Genomic DNA, 23,256 nt, shown 5'->3' with positions numbered 1-23,256 from the left:
TGGAAAGAGAGCATCACGTTGATGAGGCAGGAAGCAATCCTGTAGCTAGGACCTACACTCAAGGTGATGTGTCCTCTCGCACCGAGGATAGGTATCCAGGGGTACGTGCCCAGGAGGAAAGGGTTAGGACAGCAGTTATAATTGATGTTTTGATTATTAGGAAGGTTGATAGCTGGGTGGCTGCTGGATGTGAGGATCTCTTGGTAACTTGCCTGCCTGGTGCTGCGAAGGTGGAAGACTTCACGCATCACATTGATAAGTGCTGGGTAGGAGCCGGCTGTCTTGGCACATGTGGATACCAATGACATAGGAAAGTGCAGGAGGGAGGTTCTGGAAGCCAAAGGTAGGGTTTTAGGTAAAAAGCTGAAATCCAGAATCTCTAGGGTAGCATTCTCAGATATGCTTCCCATTCCATGTACAGGAACCCAGAGGCAGGCAGAGCTCCAGCATCTCAACAATGAGACGATGGTGCAAGGAAGAGGGTTTTAAGTTTGATAGGAGCTGGACTTTTGGGGCTGGAGAGCGTTTTCCAAAAGGATGGGCTCCACCTTAACCAGAGTGGAACCAGGCTGTATGTCTATATTCAAATGCTAGAAGTCTAAAAAATAAGATGAGAGAATTAGAGTTTATAGCATTGGATGTAGATATAATTGGCATCTCAGAGACCTGGTGGAAGAAGGATTACCAGTGGGACACTGTGATACCAGGGTACAAATTATATTGAAATGTTAGGATGGATCAAATTGGTGGAGGGGTGGCACTATAAGTTAAAGAGAGCATTGAGACAAACAGGAAAAAGTTCTGCAGGAAACAAAATGCAATGTTGAATATTTATGGATAGAAATTCCAGATGAAAAAGGGAATAAAATAGTAGTGGGGGTGTGTCGCTGTCCACCTGGCCAGAATGAACTAACAGACAATGAAATGCTAAAAGAAATTAGGGAAGTTAACAAATTCAGCAGCACAGTAATAATAGGTGATTTCAAATATCCCAATATTGACTCGGTGAGTGTTATATCAGGAAATTTTAGAGGTAATTTTCCTAGATGAAATAAATGACTGCTTCATGGAGCAGCTGGTACAAGAACCAACAAGAGGGGAAACTATTTTACATCTAGTCCTTAGTGGAACACAGGGTTTGGTGTGAGAGGTAACAGTGTTGGAGCCTCTTGACAATATTGATCACATTATCATCAAATTTGACTTAAAAAACTGGAGTGAGCATACTAAAGAAATTGTTGCGTTCGTGCCTATTCTCGCCCTCGCTCCACCCTCTCTACCTTATGGTGACTCCCTTCGGGTCTGACGGACAGATGCTGCTGCGGCTTCTTCTCGCCATTTTCTTCCTGGAATCCCCGGGCTGGCCTGACGCCACGGATCCGCCATGTTCCTGATGACGTAAGGGCGTGCGCGCGCTCCAGACTTTGTACCAGCAAGGGCGCGAACCTCGGAGGTGTCCCCCCGGAGTGACGTCATCCACTTCCAATATAAAAGGTCTTCGATTGCTACTTCGAATCGAGTTAGCAAGGACAAGGGTAGGAACCCCTTTCACGCAACTCTCGAGGATTCCCTTCCACGCAATTCTGCCTCTACAAACTCACCTAGGGGGCCCCGCTCTCTCTCTTCTTGATTTCAGATTGCTGAACGGGATCCAATACTCGCTCATCGAGGGCCTACGTTCCCAAAGACTCAGAAGACTCCTATTGCCTGGAGGCGATCGCAGACGTGAACACAGTGAGTTCTATTACAGACAGGAACCGGTACTCGCTCCACGAGGGCCCATGTTCCTTATCTCTAAGACTCCCTTCAGTCTAAGACGTCATTGCAGGTACGGAGATCGTGAGTTACCATTGCAGTTTGCATATAGGAACTGGTACTCGCTCCACGAGGGCCTATGTTCCTACCTTTCTCACACTCACTTCTTCCTTAGAAGATATCGCATACCCATATCTTATGGATTACTATTACAGATTAACAGAAAGGAACTGGTACTCGCTCCAGGAGGGCCTATGTTCCTAAATCTCTCCTAGACTCTCTTCTATTCCAGAAGCCATCCCATACAAAGTTATTGTGAGTGCTATTTCAGACTGCCTATATGAACTAGTACTCGCCTGCGGCTCCTGTTCCTGAATACTGAAGACTCTCTGTTGCATAAGAAGACATTACAGATATCTACAAGTGTGAGTATATCATCTACCACTGGTTATGTCCAGCATACCCTGTCTACTCACTACCTATAGTCTCTCCTTACAGCTCAGCAACTCAGAGATCGTAGTTCCAGTATCAGAGGGACTTCAGCCTCGCCGGGCACTTCAGCTCACTACTGCCACCTCTGGTGGTTCTACTTCCAGTCTAATAAAGAACTATCTGTGTTTGTCTCAATACTCCAGCCTAGCCGTTGGTCCCTCTCAGGATCTCCACTTGAGGGTGCTGTCATCTGCCATTGGCCCAGGGATTCACTATTTTTACTAAGTGTTACTCCTTACACTAATAGAGCAGTATTATCATCTACCACTCTGTGGGAGCCAACCACATCAGACCATTACTCCTCTCTTTGCGGAAACTGATCCATATCAGATAGCTAACTCCCTGTGGGGATCATACAGGCTACTGGCTCATCTTTCTACAAGAACAAAGCATAACAGTTTGCTACTCCTCCACTCTGGGAAGCAGAGCACTAACCGATTACTAAACTCCTCCTCCTACAGGAGGCAAGCCTATCAGATTGCTATCTCCTCCCCTTGAGAGGAGCTGACCGCTACCAGACCACTCACTCCGCCCTCCTGGCGGGCTGAGCGCTAACAGATTGCTAAATCCGTAGCAAGGTCTATAACAGAAATCTACTGATAAAGCATTTAACTTTCAAAAGGGTGACTTTGATAAAGTGAGGTAAATGGTTAGGAAAAAACTGAAAGGAGCAAGTGCAAAGGTTAAGAGTTTAATTTAGACATGGACGTTGTATAAAAATATGATCTTGGAAGCCCAGAAAAGGTGGAAGGAAGGCTAAACGATTACCGGCATGGTTAAAAAGTGAGGTGAGAGGCTATATCTAAAAGAACATCTTTCAAGAAATGGAAAAGAGATACAAATGAAGAAAACAGGAAACAGCATAAGCACTGGCAAGTCAGATGCAAAGCATTGATAAGGAAGCAAAGAGAGAATTTGAAAAGAAGCTTGCTGTGGAAGCAAAAACTCACATTAAAAACTTTTGAGGTAAAAAGCCTGTGAGGGAGTTAGTTGGAGCATTAGATAATCAAGGAGTAAAAAGGTCACTTAGAAATGACAAAGCCATAGCAGAGAGATTAAATGAATTCTTTGCCTTGATATTCACTGAGGAAGATGTAAGAAATATACCCATGTCAGAAATGATATTCAACAGTGATGATTCAGAGGAATTGAAACAATTCTCAGTGAACTTGGAAGATGTACTAGAGCAAATTGACAAACTAAAGAGTAGCAAATCACCTGGACCAGATGATATACATCCCAGAGGGCTGAAAGATGTGAGAAATGAAATTGTGGACTTGCTATTGGAAATTTGTAATCTACCAGTAATATCGTCTATGGTACCTGAAGACTGGAGGGTTGCCAGTGTAACATCAATTTTTAAAAAGGGGTCAAGATGTGATCCAGGAAACTACAGACCATTGAGTCTGACGTCTGTGCCAGGCAAAATAGTTTCTACCCTCATAAAGAACAAAATTGCTGAACATATAGATGGGAATAGTTTAATGGGACAAAGCCAACATGGATTTAGCCAAGGCAAGTCTTGCCTCACAAATTTGCTACATTTTTTTCAGGGCATAAATAAACATGGCTAAAGGTGAGCCAGTTGATATAGTGTATCTGGATTTCCAGAAAGCGTTGACAAAGTCCCTCATGAGAGACTTCTAGGAAATTAAAACTTCATGGGATAGAGGGCAGTTCCCTATTGTGGATTGCCAGCTGTTAAAGATAGAAAACAGAGTAGGGCTAAATAGTAAAGTTTCTCAATGGAGAAAGGTAAATAGTGGAGTGCCCTTGGGATCTGTTCTGGGACCACTGCTTTTTAATATATTTATAAATGACCTGGAAATGGGAATAACAAGTGAGGTGATCAAATTTGCCGATGACAAAATTATTCAAAGTTGTTAAATCACAAGAGGATTGTGAGAAATTGGAAGAGGACATTGCAAAACTGGGAGGCTGGGCATGCAAATGGCAAATGAAATTTAATACAGACAAGTGCAAAGTGATGCACTTAGGGAAGATTAACCCAAATTATTGCTACACAATGCAAGGTTCCACATTAGGTATCACCAGTCAGGAACGGGATCTATGTGTCATTGAAAATACGTTGAAATGTTCTGCTCAGTGGGCAGCAGCAGCCAAGAAAGCAAATAGAATGCTAGGGATTATTAGGAAAGGAATGGAGAAAAAAACAGAGATTATCATAATGCCTCTGTATCGCTACATGATGCAACCTCATCTTGAGTATTGTGTGCATTTCTGGTCACCACATCTCAAAAAAGATATAGAGAAGGGAAACCAAAATGATAAAGGCAATGAAACAATTCTTCTATGAAGAAAGGCTAAAGAGGTTAGGACTCTTCAGCTTGGAGAAGAGATGCCGAGGGAAGATATGATAGAGGTCTATAAAATATTGTTTACGCTTTTGAAAACTATAAAGACCAGGGGACACACAATGAAGTTACTAGGTAATGCATTTAAAACTAATAAGAGAAAATATTTTTTTACTCAATGCATAATTAAGCTCTGGAATTTGTTGCCAGAGGATCTGATGAAAGCTATCAGTATAGCTGCATTTAAAAAAGGTTTGGACAAGTTCCTGGAGGAAAAATCCATTAACCATTATTAAAGTGGAGTTGCAGAAATCCACTGCTTTTTCTTGGGATAAACAGCTTAGAATCTATCTTCCCCTTGGGATCTTGCCAGATACTTGTGACCTGGATTGGAAACAGGATACTGGGCTTGATCAACCTTTCATCTGACCCAGTATGGCAGGTCTTGTGTTCTTACTAAACATGATTCATTCACATCCATAATGATGAATAAAAGACTGTCAAAAACCTATAAACCATTCATGGTGCCAGATTTGCAATTGCCCTGGAAGCCAATACCTAAGCTTATTGCCTGGAAGTGCCAAATACACAAGCAGACTCATTTATTTAAAGATGAATTGGACTCCTATGAATCATATGGGCTCCTTACTGGCCGTCACAGCTACGCCTAATGCTTTGGAATACTTAATATAAACTGCCATGCGAGTGTGAATCTCCTTGGCCTAGTGACTGAATGGATATTTGATGTTAAATGAAAATGTTATGTAATTACGCTAGGGTTATTCAAAATAACATTTAGGAGGCCCCTATTTCCCCACAGCATCAACCTTAGGACCAAGTTCACTGTATTTGGGGCTTATACCCAACACAACCAATATTTCCCCCAGGGATATAGGGTACGAGCCAATGTGGATAATTTATTTGGTTACATCAACATTGCTTTAGGAATAGCATGATAGGATTAACGGTCAAACAAATCCTACAACTTATTACCACTGAATTAACCTTTCTGTAGGAACCTCAGTTATTGCAGGTTTGATAAAAACATATTTTTATTTTCTGAGGAACACTTCAGCTCATCGTGCCCTTCTTCAGTAAATATTAATGTTAAAATATGTTTAAAAGAGAGACCATAAATAGCAAGGGAAGCTCGCCTATATGAGGTAAAATGAGGTAAACTATCTCCCAACTTACTTTTCTTAATAAGCATCTGTCTCTGTTCTCTTATTATGCTGTAAAAGTGCCTTATAGGAACAATATAGTCTCAACTATTTAATTCAGTTTGATCCTGAATAATTTAACCCCTTTCTCTTCTGATCAGAATTAAGCCCTTGTTCAAATGAGCTCACAATGACACAGTTCAGTCAACTGCAGGTAGCAACAAAATGAGCCAGATTCCAGAACTGAAGAGTTTTCAGGTGAGTAGATGTGTCTCTCATGCAGTCCTTTTCAGACCCTCTTAACCCATATTCTAGAATCTTTTCCTTAAAGCGAATCATTACATTTACTTTGGAATCAGTTAAACTAAAAACCTATCAGATAAAATAAATCCTTTCCTGTTGCTGAAGATACCAAGTGCTTCGGAACTCATAAGCAGCTCATAGTCCTGACTGAACATGTTTACTTTGACTATATACTGTTTTCTTTTTTTAGTACTATTATTTATTTATTTTTCAGTTTCAATAATAAGACACACATACACTTCTTCCTGCAATTCATGCACAAAATCCATAGACAATGCAGCAACAAAAGCAAAAAATAAAAATTACAAACTGCTTTTGAGAGACCATAAGAGGGGGCGATCCAAAAAGAACTGAGCATTACATTAAGAAATATACAAATAAAAATGGAAAATGCATGAGAAAAACAGAGTTATAATATTCAAATAGCTAAATCAACATCTAATTACTAAACTTTGACCTCTATGCTTTCTTAGAAGCTAAGAAAATTCACAGTTGTAAAGATTAAAAAAAAAGATATTTAACATTGTTTAATATTAGAATATATTTACACGTATACTACAAAGCGTGCACCAATAACCAACGCTTCTTGGCATATCACTGAGAACTTCTTTATGACCATAAAACAAAGCTGAACTATGCCTAACATAGGCCTGGATTTATCAAAATGCACTAAATATCGCATGTGTTAGGAGAAGGGGTGTGTCTTATGGTAATAAGTGTTTATTGCAAAGTGTGCGATCTTAGCACTTCACATAGGTATTAGAGTGCCAGAATTGTTGTATTTCCTTCCTACAACCACTGGGGGAGGGGGGGGGAGAGACTAGCCATAATGCCCTCATACTAGGTAGGCATTTATACCTCTATAGGAGGCCCACCTAGTTACTCGAGGTGAGGTTTAGGTATTAGTGTAGGGGTTAGGGGTCACATTGACATTCAGAGTGCGACGTATGAACAGAACAGTGCACTATTGTGAAGATTTGATGACCTTCGGAGTGAGAAAACTCACCCAAAGATGAGATTTGTGCAATGTTCTCTCAACCTAGCTTGATGTTACCCAGGTAGAGAGTCCATCAATACCTACCTAGTATGAGGGCAATATGGCTAGTCTCTCTCTCTCTCTCTCATGAGGGCCCTGATAGCTAGGCTGGCTCTCCAGCCGCTTAAAATACTAAAAAAACAGCATTTGCGAAAACATCACAAAGTGCAATAACGCCATATCGCACAGGCTTTGCAAATTTTGAAGCCAGCCCACTTGGCCCCAAACTCCTCCCATTTTTCTGATTTGCATCGCACTATGCGTTTTTGCATGCGTTAAAGGCGTTAACGCATGCGAAAACGCCATATAGCACTTTGATAAATGACCCCTATAGTTTTATAATACGATCTTTATCCGGAAGAAATACAAAACTAACCAGAAGTGTCCCCCATCATATCTTTCCACCACCCCTCAATTATTACATAATATCCAAATTGTCTAAAGATTAACTGACCCTCTTCCTGTACATCTGATGCCATACCCACAGCCTTCTTCTCAAATTGCAAGAAGAAGACCTTACTAATAGGAGGAAGGGCCTTCACTGGTACAGGTAACATCTCCCACAAATATTTCTTGAAAGACTCCACAGGTGTATTAGTTGAAATCTTGGGAAAATTAAAGACCGGAATGCTCACTTGTCTCACTTGATTTTCCAAGTTCTCTGCTTTATGAGATCTGAATAGCTGAATCTGTTCTCACTGAACATGGTCTTCTTGCTCCACTCACTGTTGTAAGGAGCAAATTTCATCTATTTGGAAATTCAGAGTAGAATCGTTAGATTTCATTCTGCTACATATTTCCAATGTAATAGCCACCAAAACTCAACAGATCATTTTAGCAGATCTCAAATATCCCAGAGGGAGTCCAAGGTAATGGTAGCTGGCTTATCTTGGGAAGGCCTAGCTGTCTGGCCAGCCAGCACTGACAAGGCAGCTTCTGCTGCAGAAGGGGAGCCCACACCCTCTTGGTTCTCCCTTGCTGCTCGACTTCCCAATTCCAACATCTCTGTCTCGCTTCCAGCTGTCTGTGAATTACTTATTCAGGCTCCCAGGGGAAGAGTTTCCTCCAACTGCTGCTCCTAGATGCACTTCTTCCAACGTCATCGAGAGCAACACTAGCTCGTCTCTGCTCGGCCTACAGACTGGCTGAGTGGGAGCCACTGAAGAGCTGGGTCTCAGAGAAACATTCAGGTCAGGCTGCTACTTCACTCATAGAGGTGCAACCAATGTCTCAGCGCCAGGCACAACCCCTGTTGTTGCCAAATTCAGGAATGCTTCTATCTTCACTTGGGGAGATAATACACCCAAGCACTTAGGAGGCCCTCTGAGCTTCCTCTTTCTCTTAACCATTTTGAAAATTCAGCAAAAGGAAAAAAAATATAGCAAGAAATAGAGTACCCTACAAGGTTAGGAGAGACCTCCCAATATGTCTTCTCATGCAGATGCCATATTGAATATCCCATTCTGTTTTCTGTCTTCAAATGAAATATAATCCCATGTCTACAGTTCTTTAACACACAGGTAAGCCTATTTCAGCTATTCCATAGCAGATTACATTAATAGCTATGGGGTAGATTTTCAAAGGGTTGCGCGCATAAGATACGCTCGCAACCCCCGAAAACCTACCCCTGCCTCCCCCTGCGCGCGCTGAGCCTATCTTGCATAGGCTCGGCGGCGCGCGCAAGCCCCGGGATGCGCGTAAGTCCCGGGGCTTGAAAAAATTGGCATTCCGGGGGCGGGGCCGTGGGCGGGGTGCCAGCCCGGGGGCAGGACTGAGGCCTCTGGAACAGCCACCGGGCCGGGGGATGGAGAGCTGGCGTAACTTCTTCAATAAAGTCAGGGGGGGTTTTAGTTAGGGCTGGGGGGCGGGTTAGGGGAAGGGAGGGGAAGGTGCGGGGGGACGGAAGGAAAGTTCCCTCCGAGGCCGCTCCAATTTCAGAGCGGCTTTGGGGGGAACGGAGTCAGGCTGCCCAGCTCGGCGCGCACAGGTTGCACAATTGTGCACCCCCCTGCACGCGCTGACCCTGGAATTTATAACATGCGCGTGGCAGCGTGCGCATGTTGTAAAATCTGGCCCAGTGTCTCTAGAGACACTCACATGACATGTCCCCTGACAGGTCACCACCCTTTGCCTGGCACCACAAATGTTAATAATCATGGTTTAATGAACACTTCTTTAAAATTGTGTTCACTCAGATGGTTCCATTAACGGCTGTTTTACAAAAGTCTCTCACAGTTTCTAATGCTCGATCTTCAAGGTCTGGAAAGTCAAAGTTTTGTGTTTGTTTTACACATCTCTCTCCGTTTCTGATGCTCAAAGTCTGGAATCTCAGTCTTTTCCTTCCCTATGCAATAGTTTTTTACTTCATAAACTTTTAGCAAGACATACTATTGGTTAGCAATATTCTGTACTTTACATTTTTCCTAATTTATGACAGGATCAGCTGCGCTCAAGAACTAAAGTTCTACCATTTGTTTTCAACCAATGAGGTCAAAACCTGGACTGTTTTTCTCCGCCAATGAAGTCATTTCTAGATGAATCCCCAGAGTACACGTCTCTGAGTGCAGTTAAGTTACAACACTCTTTTACTTAGAATTCACATTTAATAAACCTCTTAAAGGAAACGCAGGCATTGCTGTAAGCCATGGAACATTCTGAAGTTTCCTAGAGTTACCCGTATAAAATACAACAAAATCCCCACACTAAACGTAAATATTGCTTTCAGTACTTGAGAGAGCACTTTATTCTGTATGTTGTCATGCGTAACTTTATTACTCTCCTTTCAGAGTAGCTAAAGAAAACTTTATTAGAAACTCTTGGCAGAAAAACTGTTACTTTTTAAAATCTCCATTGGAATCAGTGGAGGGCTGGCAAAACTTACAAATATTTCAAAACCCTTTTACCTAAAATTAACAAAAAAGCCCTTTCCAACTAGAATAGGGCCTCCCAACCTCAGGACTTGTACTTTTTCTCAAATTTATTTTTGAAAGGGAGCTGGGTTCTTTCACAATAGTTTAGCATGAAAGTCTAGGGGAGGATTAATATCAGGTCACCCAACATTAGAACTCTTACTACAAAAATTATAGCGTGACTTTTGAAAATATGTGGGTTGCTTGAAACATGAAACACTCAATGCAAAAGACTGGAAAGCCCCGCTCTTGCTGCTGGACTGCTTCCTTCATCTTAGTTTTATTGAGTTTCTAGTTAAGTTTAGAATACTAAGGGAGTTGAAATTAGAGTACTTTAAATTTACAGGAATATTTACTATTGAATCTGCTATTTAAGTTTAGGATACTAAGGGAGTTGGAATGAGAGTACTTTAAATTTTCAGGTGAATTTACTAATTAATCAGCTAGTGTCCTACAAGGGGATGATAAAACTTTCAATAAGGGCTGGTACAATAGTATGATTTAGATAAGACCCTGATTGATTTTTAATGAGAAAGTGTCTCATGCCTAAAAATCAAGGGTTGAGTGGGTGGGAAAGAAAGACACTGGAATTAACAATTCTGGCTTGCTTATTACCTCAGACACACACAAATTCTAAAGAATATATCCCTCTATTTCACCTTTCACCAAACTTTTATAAGTCCAAAGATTTCCGAAAACTATACTTACTTTTAACTTTTTTATACTCTTTAACCACCATTAAATTAATCTTCACTCAGTTAATTGAAGGGTTTTAGATTTGGGCGCCGTTAGGCATACGCTTCCGGTCCTCCTCTACTGCAAAGGGTGCTGGGGCTGTGGAAGTCAATTCCTGGATCACTTGCAGTGACCTCTGGACTCCTCTCCCGGGGGATGCTGGGAGCAGTATGCAGATGAGCCTTCCGGTCCTCCTCTACTATGTATGTACATAATTCACTTAGGAAAATACTTGCGCATGTACTTCCAAGCACCAGTTCTCCGAGACCTCCATCACTTGACTCAGGCCCTCCACCAGCTTATTCACACCCTCCATCACTTGCCCTAGACTCCCACCCAAAAACTACAGACAGAAAAGATATCAGATTTAATTTCCACAGCTTGATAAGTAGGTTGATGACATATGCATGTACTCCACATATAAAACGTGTATGTGGCATCAGTACAATAAAATTGTAGATTCCAAGTGCTTCCTCTTGATACAGTAGTAAGATCTGCATGAATGACCAAATACATTTGAAAAACAGAACTACCAAAAATAAAATGTTGGCATTTGATTTCTTGTCAATTTTTGTGATGTATGACAGAGATAAGGGCTTCCTAAACCTGTCCTGGGAACCTTCAGCCAGTTGGGTTTTCAGGATATCCAGAATGAATATGCATGATAAATTTGCATATATTGGATTTCCAGTGTATGAAAATTTATCTCATGCATAAGTCATTGTGGATATCCTGAAAACTCACATGGCTGGGGGAGCCCAGGACAGGTTTGAGAAGCACTTACAGGTATATCATATATATATATATATATATATATATATATCTACATTTCTATCATCCACACCATTTAAGAAAAAAGCATCCTTAATTTGCCTATTTTCCTCCATCTACCCTGATGTAATAGTGTAATAAATGATATTGTTCCATTTCACTCTCTCCCTATGTGTTGTCTGTGCCAGAAATATGCTGCCAGTCTGTCCACCACAGAAGTGTCTGTCTGTGTATTTCTGAAGCAGTAAAGCTTGTGTAATGGACTATGATCCTCTTCAGATGAAAAGCTTTCTGCCTGCAGTTTATTAATGTTAAGGAAGGGACAGAGTGCAGAGCCAGGCTGTACAGGTTCAGAGCATTGAGCCAGAGAGTGGCTGGGAAAGCAGCCAGCTTCATGCAGCCGTCTTCCCAGGCTGATGCGCTTGCTCCAGAGGGCTGAGCAGCCTTTCTGTTGTACACATATTCTCCTGTTCTCTGTGTCACTCCCCCCATGAGGAATCTCTTCTATGTATTCATTCATTTTGTTTGACATCTGATATCATGCTGAACCAGCCACCCCCACTGGAGGTCAAGTTGCACAGGTTAGCATGGGCTAGTCACTAGGCGGTCAGCGCCTTATCAGGGTGACCATGGCTAGAATATCTGTTTAATACAAACTGTTCTGAGCATCAGCAGCATAATCCTATCCTACATTACCTTAGTCCTTGCTCCAGTTGAGCACTGAAGCACTATTTCTGGAGGGCAGCACTATGGTTCTGATGTCTTGGTCAGCAGCAAGCCCTTCTGTGTGTAATAGCACCAAGCGTATGCTGTGTATAATAGAGCAGGTGGCTAGGAGAGGGTTTTTTTTTTTTTTTTTTTGCTTGTGTCAGGACTGTTTGTTTGTCTAGTCCAAAGCTTGAAGGTTAAATACCAAGTGACTGGAAAACTGATAAACTCTGTGGAGCAGATGGTTTTTATCCCAGAGTCCTCACTGATTCAACTTATGACACCCAGCCACTGGAATAGTTTCTTCTAATATGAGCCATATTTAAAACCATAGATTTACTTTCATTTAATAGTACTAATCTAATGGAAGAGGACTAGCTAGGTTCTTCAAAATATCAACTTGTCTTCTTCTTGATTTTATTACACTATCCAGGTTTTATTCCTAGGTCTCCTTTCTGTTAGATATAGTGAAGCTGATATTTAGCACTACTTAGCTGGATAAATAGGGACTTATCTGGCTAAGTGGCAGCCACTGAATATTCGGCAACCACGTAGTTTGCCAAATGGAAGTGCAGGCCCTGTTCCTGCTAATGGGGCTTGATTCACCAAGATGGCAACTTTAAAACAAGTGCACAGGTGCCCATACACACGCTGGAGTTTTAAATTCTGCGCGCAGTTGGGCGCCTATGTTTTAAAATACCCCTTCCGCGTGTAAGTGTGCTTCTGATTTTTTAGACATTAAGCCAGCAAATTTACTGTGTAAGCTTTAACGTACGCAGGTAAGCAAATTTTAAAACATGCTTGCGTGAAGGACATCCAAGTTTTACCACTTTGTCCACCAGTTTGCCAAGTCTACCTCGAGGTCATCCAGACCCCTCTGGTTCTTCAGCCCGCACCTGCCCCAGTTGACCCGGACAGCCTCATCTTGTTGTGTTAATCCTAAAACATGATTTCTGCAGACTTACATCTCATCAAGAACAGCAGTAAATGTACGCCGGCTAACAAGCCACCGTGTGCCAAGTCCTGCCGTTTTAAAATACAGAGTTACACGTGTAACTGTCGGCCCTGCCCTAGAATGCCCAGGCTCCGCCCTTTCTCCGCCCCCTTCTTTTTTTTTTTTTGGGGTCCTCGCACGCTCTTTATTCAGCGCTTTTAAAATCCGCGGCGCTCATGCGTGACCCACATTTTCACGTATACAGGCCTTTTAGCGCAAACAATGCTTTTAAAATTCGCCCCTAAGCTTTTTTTTTTCCCACAGATAAAGTAAGCGATATGGGGCTGATGTAATGAACCGCACTGAGCGTTGCGTGGGTTTTAACTCACATTTTAGAGCAGACTTTTCCATGCTAACACAGGACCCCAGTATGTAAAGGGGTTATTAACATGGGAAAAAAAGGCATGTTAAAACGTGGGTTCAAACCCGCACTAGGATTAGTGTGCCTGCTTGCAAATCCCGTGCTGATAAGGCGATTAGCTGTTACCATGGAATGTGGGGAGGCACGTTAAGCAGTCTGACCTTTGGTGCACCTTTTTCTTTTCTGCTGGAATATTAACTCGTGGGTCAGAGGAGGCATAAAAGGTAGCTCACATTTGTCTGACTCTCTTCTGTCTCTCACCCATTTCGTCTTGTTTCAAAACAGGGGTGGGGCTGAGGGGGGAGGGGGTTAGACACACAGTAATTGTTTGAATGGGAAAGACCGGCTTGCCGGTCATCTGCCCTCCTCTGAAAAGTGCCCCTTACGTCCGGTGACAGCTGAAGCCCTTTCCCTCCCATCAGAAGGAGCACAGCTGATCACGTGGAAGAGCCAGGAATCAGCACCCGGGGGGGGGGGGGAAGGAGGGCGGCTCCAGCAGCTCTTGGATTGGTTGTGTTTTCTTTTTTCTTGCTGCCCTTTAAAACTGGGAAAAGGCCAAAGGTCACCCAAGATCGCCCCCTTCGCTGCTCCTCCCGATATCTCACCTGCGGCTGCTGCTGGTGGAAAACCCAGGTACAGGGCCCGGGGACACCCACACAGGAGAAGAAGGTGCTTGTTATAGATAGGGAAAATGTGCACCGCCGGATATGGGAACAACGATCTGTCATGTAGATTTACACAGAATCTATGCACTGAAGCGCGCAGTTTGGGGTTTATAATTGATGGCAAACTGACTTTTTTGCCCCAGTTAAAACAAATAGAGCGAAAGGCCTTTTACAAATTAAAGATACTAATGCCATTAAGGGTGCTGTTAACAGCGACCCTGCTTCACACAATAGTTCAGACCTTGCTATTTGGGCAAATAGCTTATTGCAACAGCTTGTACATTGGCCTGCCTAAAAAATATATGTGTGCAGTTCAGCTTGCTCAACACGGTGCTGCACAAATCTTAAATGGTGTCAGTGGAAAAGATCATATTACTCCACTGCTGGCAGGACCCCACTGGCTCCCTGTAGCCCAAAGAGTACAATTTAAAATAGTAGCACATGTACATAAATTGATATATGGGGGAAATCCTTGCATTTTAGCCAACACACTGCAAAAGTATGTTCCCACATGAGCCCTGAGATTGTAGGAAACTAACTTGCTTGTTGTTCCACCATTGCGGAATTATAAATTAAAGTTGACACAAGCAAGGGCTTTTTCTTATATTGCCCCAATACCTTGCAATGGGTTGCCAGCGGATGTGTAGGGAATAAGAGTTATTAAGCTAATCAGGAAGTGAAGGCATTTTATTTTAATATTGCTTATTGTTGATATTTTATTATGTATTGTTGTTTATAATGTCTATTGTTTTTATTGACTGAATATGGACTGATGTTCTCCGCATCAATCTTGTCTGGCGATAGCAGGCTATAAAATATGTTAAATAAATCAATTAAGTGGAGGCAGCCTTCAACAAGCGACAAGCTGGGAGGGAGCTCTGTAGGAAATAAGAGGATTTGTGAGGGCAGTGTAAAGAAAAGCTGCCTTAGAGGAGCTACTGGTGATTATGTAACTTTATATTTTTTAATGCAGATTCGCTGTTTAAATGGCATGCAAATGGCCTGTGAATAAAAAACATGGCATTTTTTTCCCATTTAGCGTGCTTTTAGTACTCATGGGGCATTATGTTACTGCATCCCGCAGGGCCACAAGTTGCTACCACATGGGAAAAGCAAAACTCACATCTGCCCCTATATGCTTAAGTAATTAATGCAGTGAGAGCCATTATCCAAGGTACTCCAGCAGTTTCTACTCTGAATTTCTATGCTGTTTTTCAGCTGCGGGAAAAAAACTTAGCAAATCCTGAGTGTCCTGCAGCTGTTGCCCTTTCATCCAAAGAAGGGTTCACTGGCAGAGCCATGCTGTAACATCTATCTCACAGCATTTTACAGTTACAACAGTGATGTGCTGCCAGTTGCTTATCAAGGGGATTTTGCCATCACTGCTTATAGATAAGATCTATGTTTTCAGAAAATAATTTAGCAAGGAGCTCCCGGGAGCCGCTATAGCGCATCAGTGTTTGTGATGAACAAAAACATCCCTTCCTAAGATAGTTTCAATTAACTTTGCAAAGTTCCACAGACGGATTCAGACAGGGAGTGAAATGATGTTTCTAGTTCCTGTTTGTTTTCCAGCTTTCAAGGCTGCTAGTGTATAAGTTTTTTAGGACATTCAGAAATGCAAATAATTGCCCAGGGTCGAATCTTCACAAAACAAATAGCTGGTGTGAAAAGCAACAAATGAGTCATTGAAAATTACGCCCTAAGCATTCGTCTCATAACCACTTAGGGGGCAATGCAATATCATACACGTAAAATACATCTAAAGTGCATCTAAAGTGGACACATGTTTTTTGAATGTGCACACATCCACCTCTCCTGGGCGCTTGATGCGATATGCAAATAAGCTGCCATGCTAAAAGGGACGTGCAATTGCGTCCCTAGTGCTCTACATCAGGCGCCCAGGAGAAGTGGCTGTGCGTCCACAAAAGCCTGGCCTGAGCTCCTTCCTCACTCCCCAGGAGGGATGTTCCCAATTGGTCCTTTTCACTGACAAGTATCAGTGAAAAGGACCAATCCTCTTTCAGGACAGCCTTCTGAAAGGGGATTAGTCCTTTCACTGACATGTGACAGTGAATGAACCAATCCGCAGTAAGTGAAGGAGTGAATAAATTAATATTAAGTGCCCTGTATGTGCAGTTTACCAAAACATGTTCAATTTATGACCATCCATTTTAACCCACGACAGCTAATTTACTGGCACAATTTGCAAAAAAACATGCCGATGATTTACGGGAGAGATTTGACGCAAGGGGTTATCCTGAACGCATTGTGAGGCAAGCGTATAAGAGAGCGAAATATATAAACTGCAATTTATTATTGACCTCTAGGAAGAAGATTGAATCTCCCCCTTTGGTATGTGTGTTACCCTTCTCTAGTAGAGTGGGGGATCTCATGCAAGTTATGAGGCAACACTGGCATTTGGTGAGTGGTTTCTCTGGTTTGAAAGGTCCCCGATGTTTTCCTTTCGCAAGTCTAAAAATCTTAGAGACATGTTAGTGCATTCAGATCTGGTGCCTTGTGACATTTCGGATAAATTTATTGGTGGCCATAGCCCATGCAATAATTGTGGGGTTTGCAGGTTTTCGCTGACAGGAACTTTGTACATCCAGTTACGGGATGAAAAATTGTTTTGAAATCTTTGACCACTTGTCAATCTGCGTCGGTGGTTTATGTTATAAAATGCCCGTGCGATTTACTGTATGTAGGGAAAACATCAAGAAAAGTTAAGACACGGATAATAGAACATTGCAGCCGGATTCGAAATAATGTTGAAACAGCCCCTTTGGTGGGTCATTGGTGGGAGTAAAAACATTTGATGCCAAAAGAAATGATTAAAGAATACAATTGACGTGGTCTTTGGGTTGGGGGGGGGGGGGGAGGGAAGGGGGGGGGGGAAGGTTTTGGGAGGATCCTGGCATGTAAGGCATAGGGGGACGGTCCTTCTTCTAGCGTTAGTAGTCTGGGGGGCTGGTATTTGTTGTTGCTGTTTTGTTTATCCAGGTGTCTCGCCTATGCCAGTCCCAGATGGCGTCTACTGGATACAGCGGAGACTATCAGGAGGGGGTTAAATTGGGTCTGTTTATAAATGAGCTTAAGTTTGACTGTTACCTGTATTAGCTCCCGGGTTGTGGCAGTGTACACACAGCCTGGAGGCTCTGTATTTTCTTGTCTGCTCAATAAAAAACTATTTAACCATAAAAAAAAACCAAAAAAAACAAAACATTTGATTGAAGATTTACGGTTTTTTGTACTTCAGACAATGAACAGCAGGAGAGGTGGGGATGTAAATAAAATGTTGTTGAGGGCAGAACAAAGGTGGATATTCTCTTTGAAAACTTTAATGCCTATGAGCTTGAATGATCGAGTGGATTGGGCAGCTTGCCTTTGAATTGGAGTTTTCGATTGGTCATAGTGGGGTTTATAAGGTGTATTAGAAAGCCACCTAAGTAATTCCGCTTTTCAAAACAGCTGTGAGACGTGACGTGAAAACGCTGAAAGATAGGGAGCGTTTTTGTGAGTGTCTTCTTGGTACTTTTTTCCATTTTTTCTAGAGTTTTTTCAGAAGAAGAGTTGAAGCTAAGCTTTTTTAAAAACAGGGGCAATGTTTTGTGGTTTTTTTCAGAAAGAGGAAAGGAATAAAAGTGAAATTGTAGAAAGTTTTTTTCTTCTGTGCGAAAAGATTAAGATGAGCTGAAGGTCGAGAAAAGAGGTTTGTATATGGGCACCAACAGGATATTCGATGCATATATATTGACTAAAAAATTTTTTTTGTTTTGGAAAAAGTGGTATTATTGGAAAATAATGAAAAATGTTTGTTATTGGAATGTAATTTTGTAGAGAGGATACATATGGGTGAATTGATGGAGAAGATCATTTTGAAGATTTGGTGCTAGTAATGATTTGTATTATGCTCCCCCAAAGAAGCCTATTGGATGGCGAAACATGTTGGGAGTATTAATCTGTGATGAAACAACGTCATAAAGAGGGAGTGTTAAGATCAGATTGAACAACGTTATAGAGAATTTTCACCACAAAAGATTTTTTTTAAAAATGTATGTATGTGTATATGAATGTTTGTTTTTTTAAGTGATTTGTGATGTATTTCGAAAATTGATATTCACTCTGTGTATTCGATGAAGAGAAAATATTGTAATATTCCTGAAATGTTTGATTGGAAATTTTGTATACAATGAAGATTATTATAAGTATAATTAAATTATATGTCACTATTTTGGGGATATTTTGGAGAGGCAGGACGCCGGGAGCCATGCCAGGCAACCCCAGCAGATCACAGGACACTGTGCCAGGCCTGAGATCAAGAGGTACAGGATGCCGGCCCATGCTTGCAGCATGATACACCAGGGCAAAAAGTAAAAATATGCTTAGCAGATTCACTGAAAAAGAATTGGCCGAGAATTCTAGGTTGCCATCGTTCAAAAGGTCCTAAGAAAACGTTTCTTTCAGAAACACTGCTTAATTCCAGGAAGCTCATGAGATACCAGGAACCAGGATCACTGCACTCGCAATCTGCATCAGAGCTTTCAAAAGATAGATATGTAATTCGGGGCTCTTATTAACTGATAGCTAATACTAAGCTGTTACTAAAGGGAGAAAAGGCACATTAATATTTAACTGTTGGAATAACTGAGAAACTGTTGTCTATACATAAAGTCCCAGTAAAAATGCATTTTAAATTGTTGATTTTATTCATACATTTGTGTTGTCCTTCGGAATGTCAACTGACCCCCATCTTTAAGAAATTAGCTGTAAGACAAAAGATATGACAGCACTATGACACCAAGTCACCAGCTATATATAGCTGTCACAGAGCAGGCAGGCAGGCATGGCTAGGATTTCCCCCAGCAGAAGGGCCAGACTCGGGGGCAGGGCCAGACTGGGCCTTCTGCCTATACCAGCCACCTCCCCTGCAGATTGAGCCTTTGAGTTCTGCGGTTGGCAGGACTTAATACAGAACTGGATGAGCCAAGTGTAGAAGCATGGCTGGAGCTAGTAAATGTCACAGGCTGAGAGCTGGAACATGGTACAGACTGGGAGCTGGATGCAGGCAGGGCTGGAGTTAAGGGTGGAATCAAAGGCAGGCTTGGACCAGAGGCAAGAACAAGGCCTGGGATAGCATACAAGGGACTGGGCAGGGAAGACAAGGACAAGGCTAGACAAATACTGGACAAGGACATGACTAGACAAGAGCTGGACAAGGAATGGACTAGAAAAGGACTGGACAAGGATAGGACTATACAGGCAACAGGAAACAAGAAAGCCCAAACAGAACACAAGGCTGGCTAGGTGAACCTAGAAGGCCGAAAGGCCTCAAGGTAAATCAGGAAAGCCCCAGAGGGCACTGAGCATGGCAAGTAGGCCTGGAATGCTACAGAACAAGGCAGGAGGCCAAGGTAGACCTCAAGACAAGGCAAAAGGCCTGAATAGGCTGCAAAGCAAGGCAGAAGGACTAGATAGGCTGCAAAGCAGAAGTCCGAGGTAGGCTGCAAGGCAAGGCGAAAGGCTTGAGTAGGCCGCAATGCAAGACAGAAGGCTGAGGTAGGCCACAAGGCTAGGCAGAAAGTCTGGATAGGCCACAGGACAAGGCAGAAGGCAAAGGAGGCCACAAGGCAGGATGGTAATACAAGGATGGCCAGGTTAACAAGCCGAGGTGGCTTGATGAAGAGGCACTGAGGGAATGGACAGGCTGGGTTAAGTAGGCCTGGAGTCGCTGACCCATGGAATCAGAAATTGGGCAGCTAGTGTAGCTCTGAACGAGGCTCACTGATGACCTCTGCTGATGGAAGTGGCTGCATAGCAGGCTGAATCATGACAAGGGCTAAGAAATGTATTTATTATTGCTTGATCAGATATAATATAAATCCATTTCTAAAGATTTATTTTAGATTAAGTATTTACCATTTGTTGTTTTAAAAGTTCATGTGGACTTTTTTTTAGTTTGAGTTTTAAAAAAATAAATAGAAATAAATATCCCAGTATCTGTTTATATGTGTAGGATGAATGTTGATTTTCAGAGTGACTGTTTTATATCCCAATATAGGCATTATGACACCTCACAAACTATTTTTCATTGCCAACACATTTTAAGAAAAAATGTTGGGAATCTTATTTCATTGTTTGGGAATTTCTTTTTTTACTAAATAAATTAAAAAGTAGAGTGTTATTTTAGCTAAAAAAAAATAGTTCAAAGCAGTTTTTTCTTTATGCAGATAAGAACATTGCTAACTTATATTTAGGGAATCTTCCCTTTCCAAGTGTTACATTATTCTGTTTCTTTATAAACTGTTATAAAACTACTAAAGTAAAAATATTGTGTCAGATTTAAAAATCAGTATTGGCATTCTAGGTCATGAGTCACCCCTGTTCCATAAAGTTCTCCAAGGCTGAAGATACTCAGGCCAGGTAACTATGTGCCAGACTAATTGTATTTCCAATTGGTGGTTTTAATGGCCATGCCTGTTATCATAGGGTCAAGAGGCAAAATAGAGATCTTTTGTTTATTAGGTAAAGTGAATGCACAATTTTCATTGCTTAAAATGTTCCCGGATGGTTTGATCGGATATTGTTCCAAAGCCAAAGTTTCAGGGTCGGCCATTGTGGGCCTATGGAGTGCATGAAGTGAATATACAGATGAGTGCTTGTGTGCCTCAGCAGGGAGGTTTCAGGATTCAGCATGACCGGGCAAAAACAATGGCTGCCTGGGTTTGTTCTGAAAGCATGTCCTGTCTCTGTGTGACGTAGGTGATGATTTGCTCATTAATTCATTGAAGGAGACCTTGGAGCACATATTCCGGGCTTAGGATGGGTCACACTTTATTGCCAGTCTGTGGCAATTAATCCAAACCAAGTGTGGGTGCTCAAGAAATGATCTAGAATTATGGGGCATAAGCAGAGGCGAGGTGATGGATTGCATTCTGTGGTAGGATCCCATTAATGCTGGTACGTGGCAGTAGAGGTCGCTATTAAGGATTACTGCAGAGCCATATAACAACCTGAATAATAATGCACAATGCTAGAACTATAAATAATAAGTTGGCTTTTATTTACAACTTGAACTTGGAAAATCAGGCTAATATTCTTTGTATATCAGAAACTTCTCCAAAGGAACAAGATGATGTTGCTGTTTCACAGCTTTGTCCCTGGGCTATGCTATATTACATCAATCTGGAACTGAGAAGTGAGGTGGTTGGGTGGGATTATCTACCATGATTTCCTGGGGTTAATGAGACATCCTCTTCATTAAGTGAAGAGTTTGGAATGTTTACTTATGAAATTGGGAGCATTTTAGTTGCCTGTGGTTTACCATGCATTAAATATTTCCAGATATGTACTCACTGATTTATTAGCACTTATTTCAGAACTGGCAATGGTATTCCCTTAGCTTATGGTAATAGGGGGGTTTTAATATCCATGCAGAGACTCACATGGTGAGGATTAACTGTGATTTCATGTTCACTATAATGGTTATGAGCTTCTCCCAAGAAATGATGGAAGTCATGCATGAAGTAGACCTTTTATTCCATAAGTTAGGTGTAATTCTAGGCGTAAGGAATAAAAATGGAGCCGTTATCATGGTCAGGAAAAGAACAACTTATTAGTCAATGGAATATATATATATATATATATATATATATATATATATATATATATATATATATATATATAAAGATGATATTCAGGTGTCTGACTTTAAAACAAAATCCTCATTTTGGTTCTTGGAAGGCCTTCATAGGTTGAAATGTGAGGGTCATAAAATTGAGAGGAATTGAAGGAAGTCTAGAGCAGCTGATGATTAAACTCCTTTGTAAATTGCAAGACATAACCTATAGCAATAGTCGGGAGCAAAGGTTTGTACCCCAAGAAATATAAAAAACAGAAGAACAGGGTATCACAAAACAGGATTCAATTACTGTGAAAAATCCATTCCAAAGTTTATTATGTCAAAATGTACTAAAGATATCACAACGTAAGGAGCAAAGTCCACAACTTTAAAGGTTGTTAGTGTAGACCTGCCCCTGACACAAGCAATGTTTCGCCATAAGGCTGTCTCAAGGAGAGGAAGCAACCATCTACAAAATGAAAAAATAAATAAACTGTAAAAATAAGGCAAAAAAGGAAAGATCTCATACAGAGGAATATATCTAGAACATACAAATGTTAAAAAGTGTGTTTACACTTACATGTATTATCAAACAGGAGAAGGATAAATAATAAAGACAATTTTAAGGTGGCAATAAATGTAGATCTGACATCTATAGTTAAACACAAAATAATAAATTAGACAGCCAGAAAGAATTGAGGAATAAAGGGTAAAGAAAAATATAAAAAATCTTACAACAGTTAGCGAAGACATGAAGTTCCAAGATAGCAGTTTTGAAGATGGAGAGAGAAAAATGCCAAGGAGATTTAAACAGGTGAACAAAGCACCAAAAAAGCATGTGATGTGAAAGAACTAATCAGAGAGCCAGAGGAATGAGCCAATGAGAAACACTGAAGGATGAAGAAAGAACCAAACAAGAGGAATGAGCCAATGACAAACATTGAAGGATGAAGAAAGAACCAATCAAGGATGGTTCATTCCTCTGGTTCAATAATTGGTTCTTTCACATTAGTTCTTTATTGGTGCTCTTTTCATCTATTTAAATCTCCTCAGCATTTTTCACCATCCGTCTTCAAAGCCGCTATCTAGAAACTTCATGTCTTCGCTAATTCTTGAAAGATTTTTTTTACATATTTCTTTATCCCCCCATTAATCCTCGATTCTTTCTGGCTGTCTAATTTATTATTGTGTGTTTCTTTACAGATGTCAGAACTGCATTTACTGCCACCTTAAAATTCACTTTATTATTTACACTTCTCCTATCTGATACTACATGTAGTGTAAACATGCTTTTTAACATTTGCATGTTCTCTATATGGTATCTTTTCTTTTTTGCCTTAGTCTCATAATTAGTTTTATTGGATTTTGTTAGGGTTGAGCATGCCATTCTGATAAATCATTTAAGAGAACTAGGGTTGGGTGCTACAGTTT

General features: G+C 41.3%; 1 protein-coding gene across 6 annotated transcripts in view; it reads left to right on the top strand.

Annotated features, from left to right (window-relative positions):
- The window catches only part of SLC1A4 (solute carrier family 1 member 4), a 101,388-nt gene that overhangs the window by 9,062 nt on the left and 69,070 nt on the right, over nt 1–23,256 (top strand). Inside the window, exons 1-2 of one of the 6 annotated variants that reach the window (XM_029593626.1) lie at nt 13,997–14,172; nt 20,572–20,627. The exons of 1 other annotated variant lie outside the window; for it this stretch is intronic. In XM_029593626.1, coding sequence (XP_029449486.1) covers nt 20,575–20,627 — 53 coding nt within the window. In that variant the 5' untranslated portion in view covers nt 13,997–14,172; nt 20,572–20,574. Of the gene's footprint in view, nt 1–13,996; nt 14,209–16,608; nt 16,629–20,571; nt 20,628–23,256 lie in introns of those variants that run through there. 4 more of the 6 variants (XM_029593625.1, XM_029593628.1, XM_029593627.1 and 1 more) reach the window with 4 other exon arrangements.

This window comes from Rhinatrema bivittatum, chromosome 3 (genome assembly GCF_901001135.1).
Source record: "Rhinatrema bivittatum chromosome 3, aRhiBiv1.1, whole genome shotgun sequence".
Classification (NCBI taxonomy): domain Eukaryota; kingdom Metazoa; phylum Chordata; class Amphibia; order Gymnophiona; family Rhinatrematidae; genus Rhinatrema; species Rhinatrema bivittatum.
The sequence above is the reverse complement of the archived record's forward strand: the minus strand, read 5'-3'. Positions and strand labels throughout refer to the sequence as shown.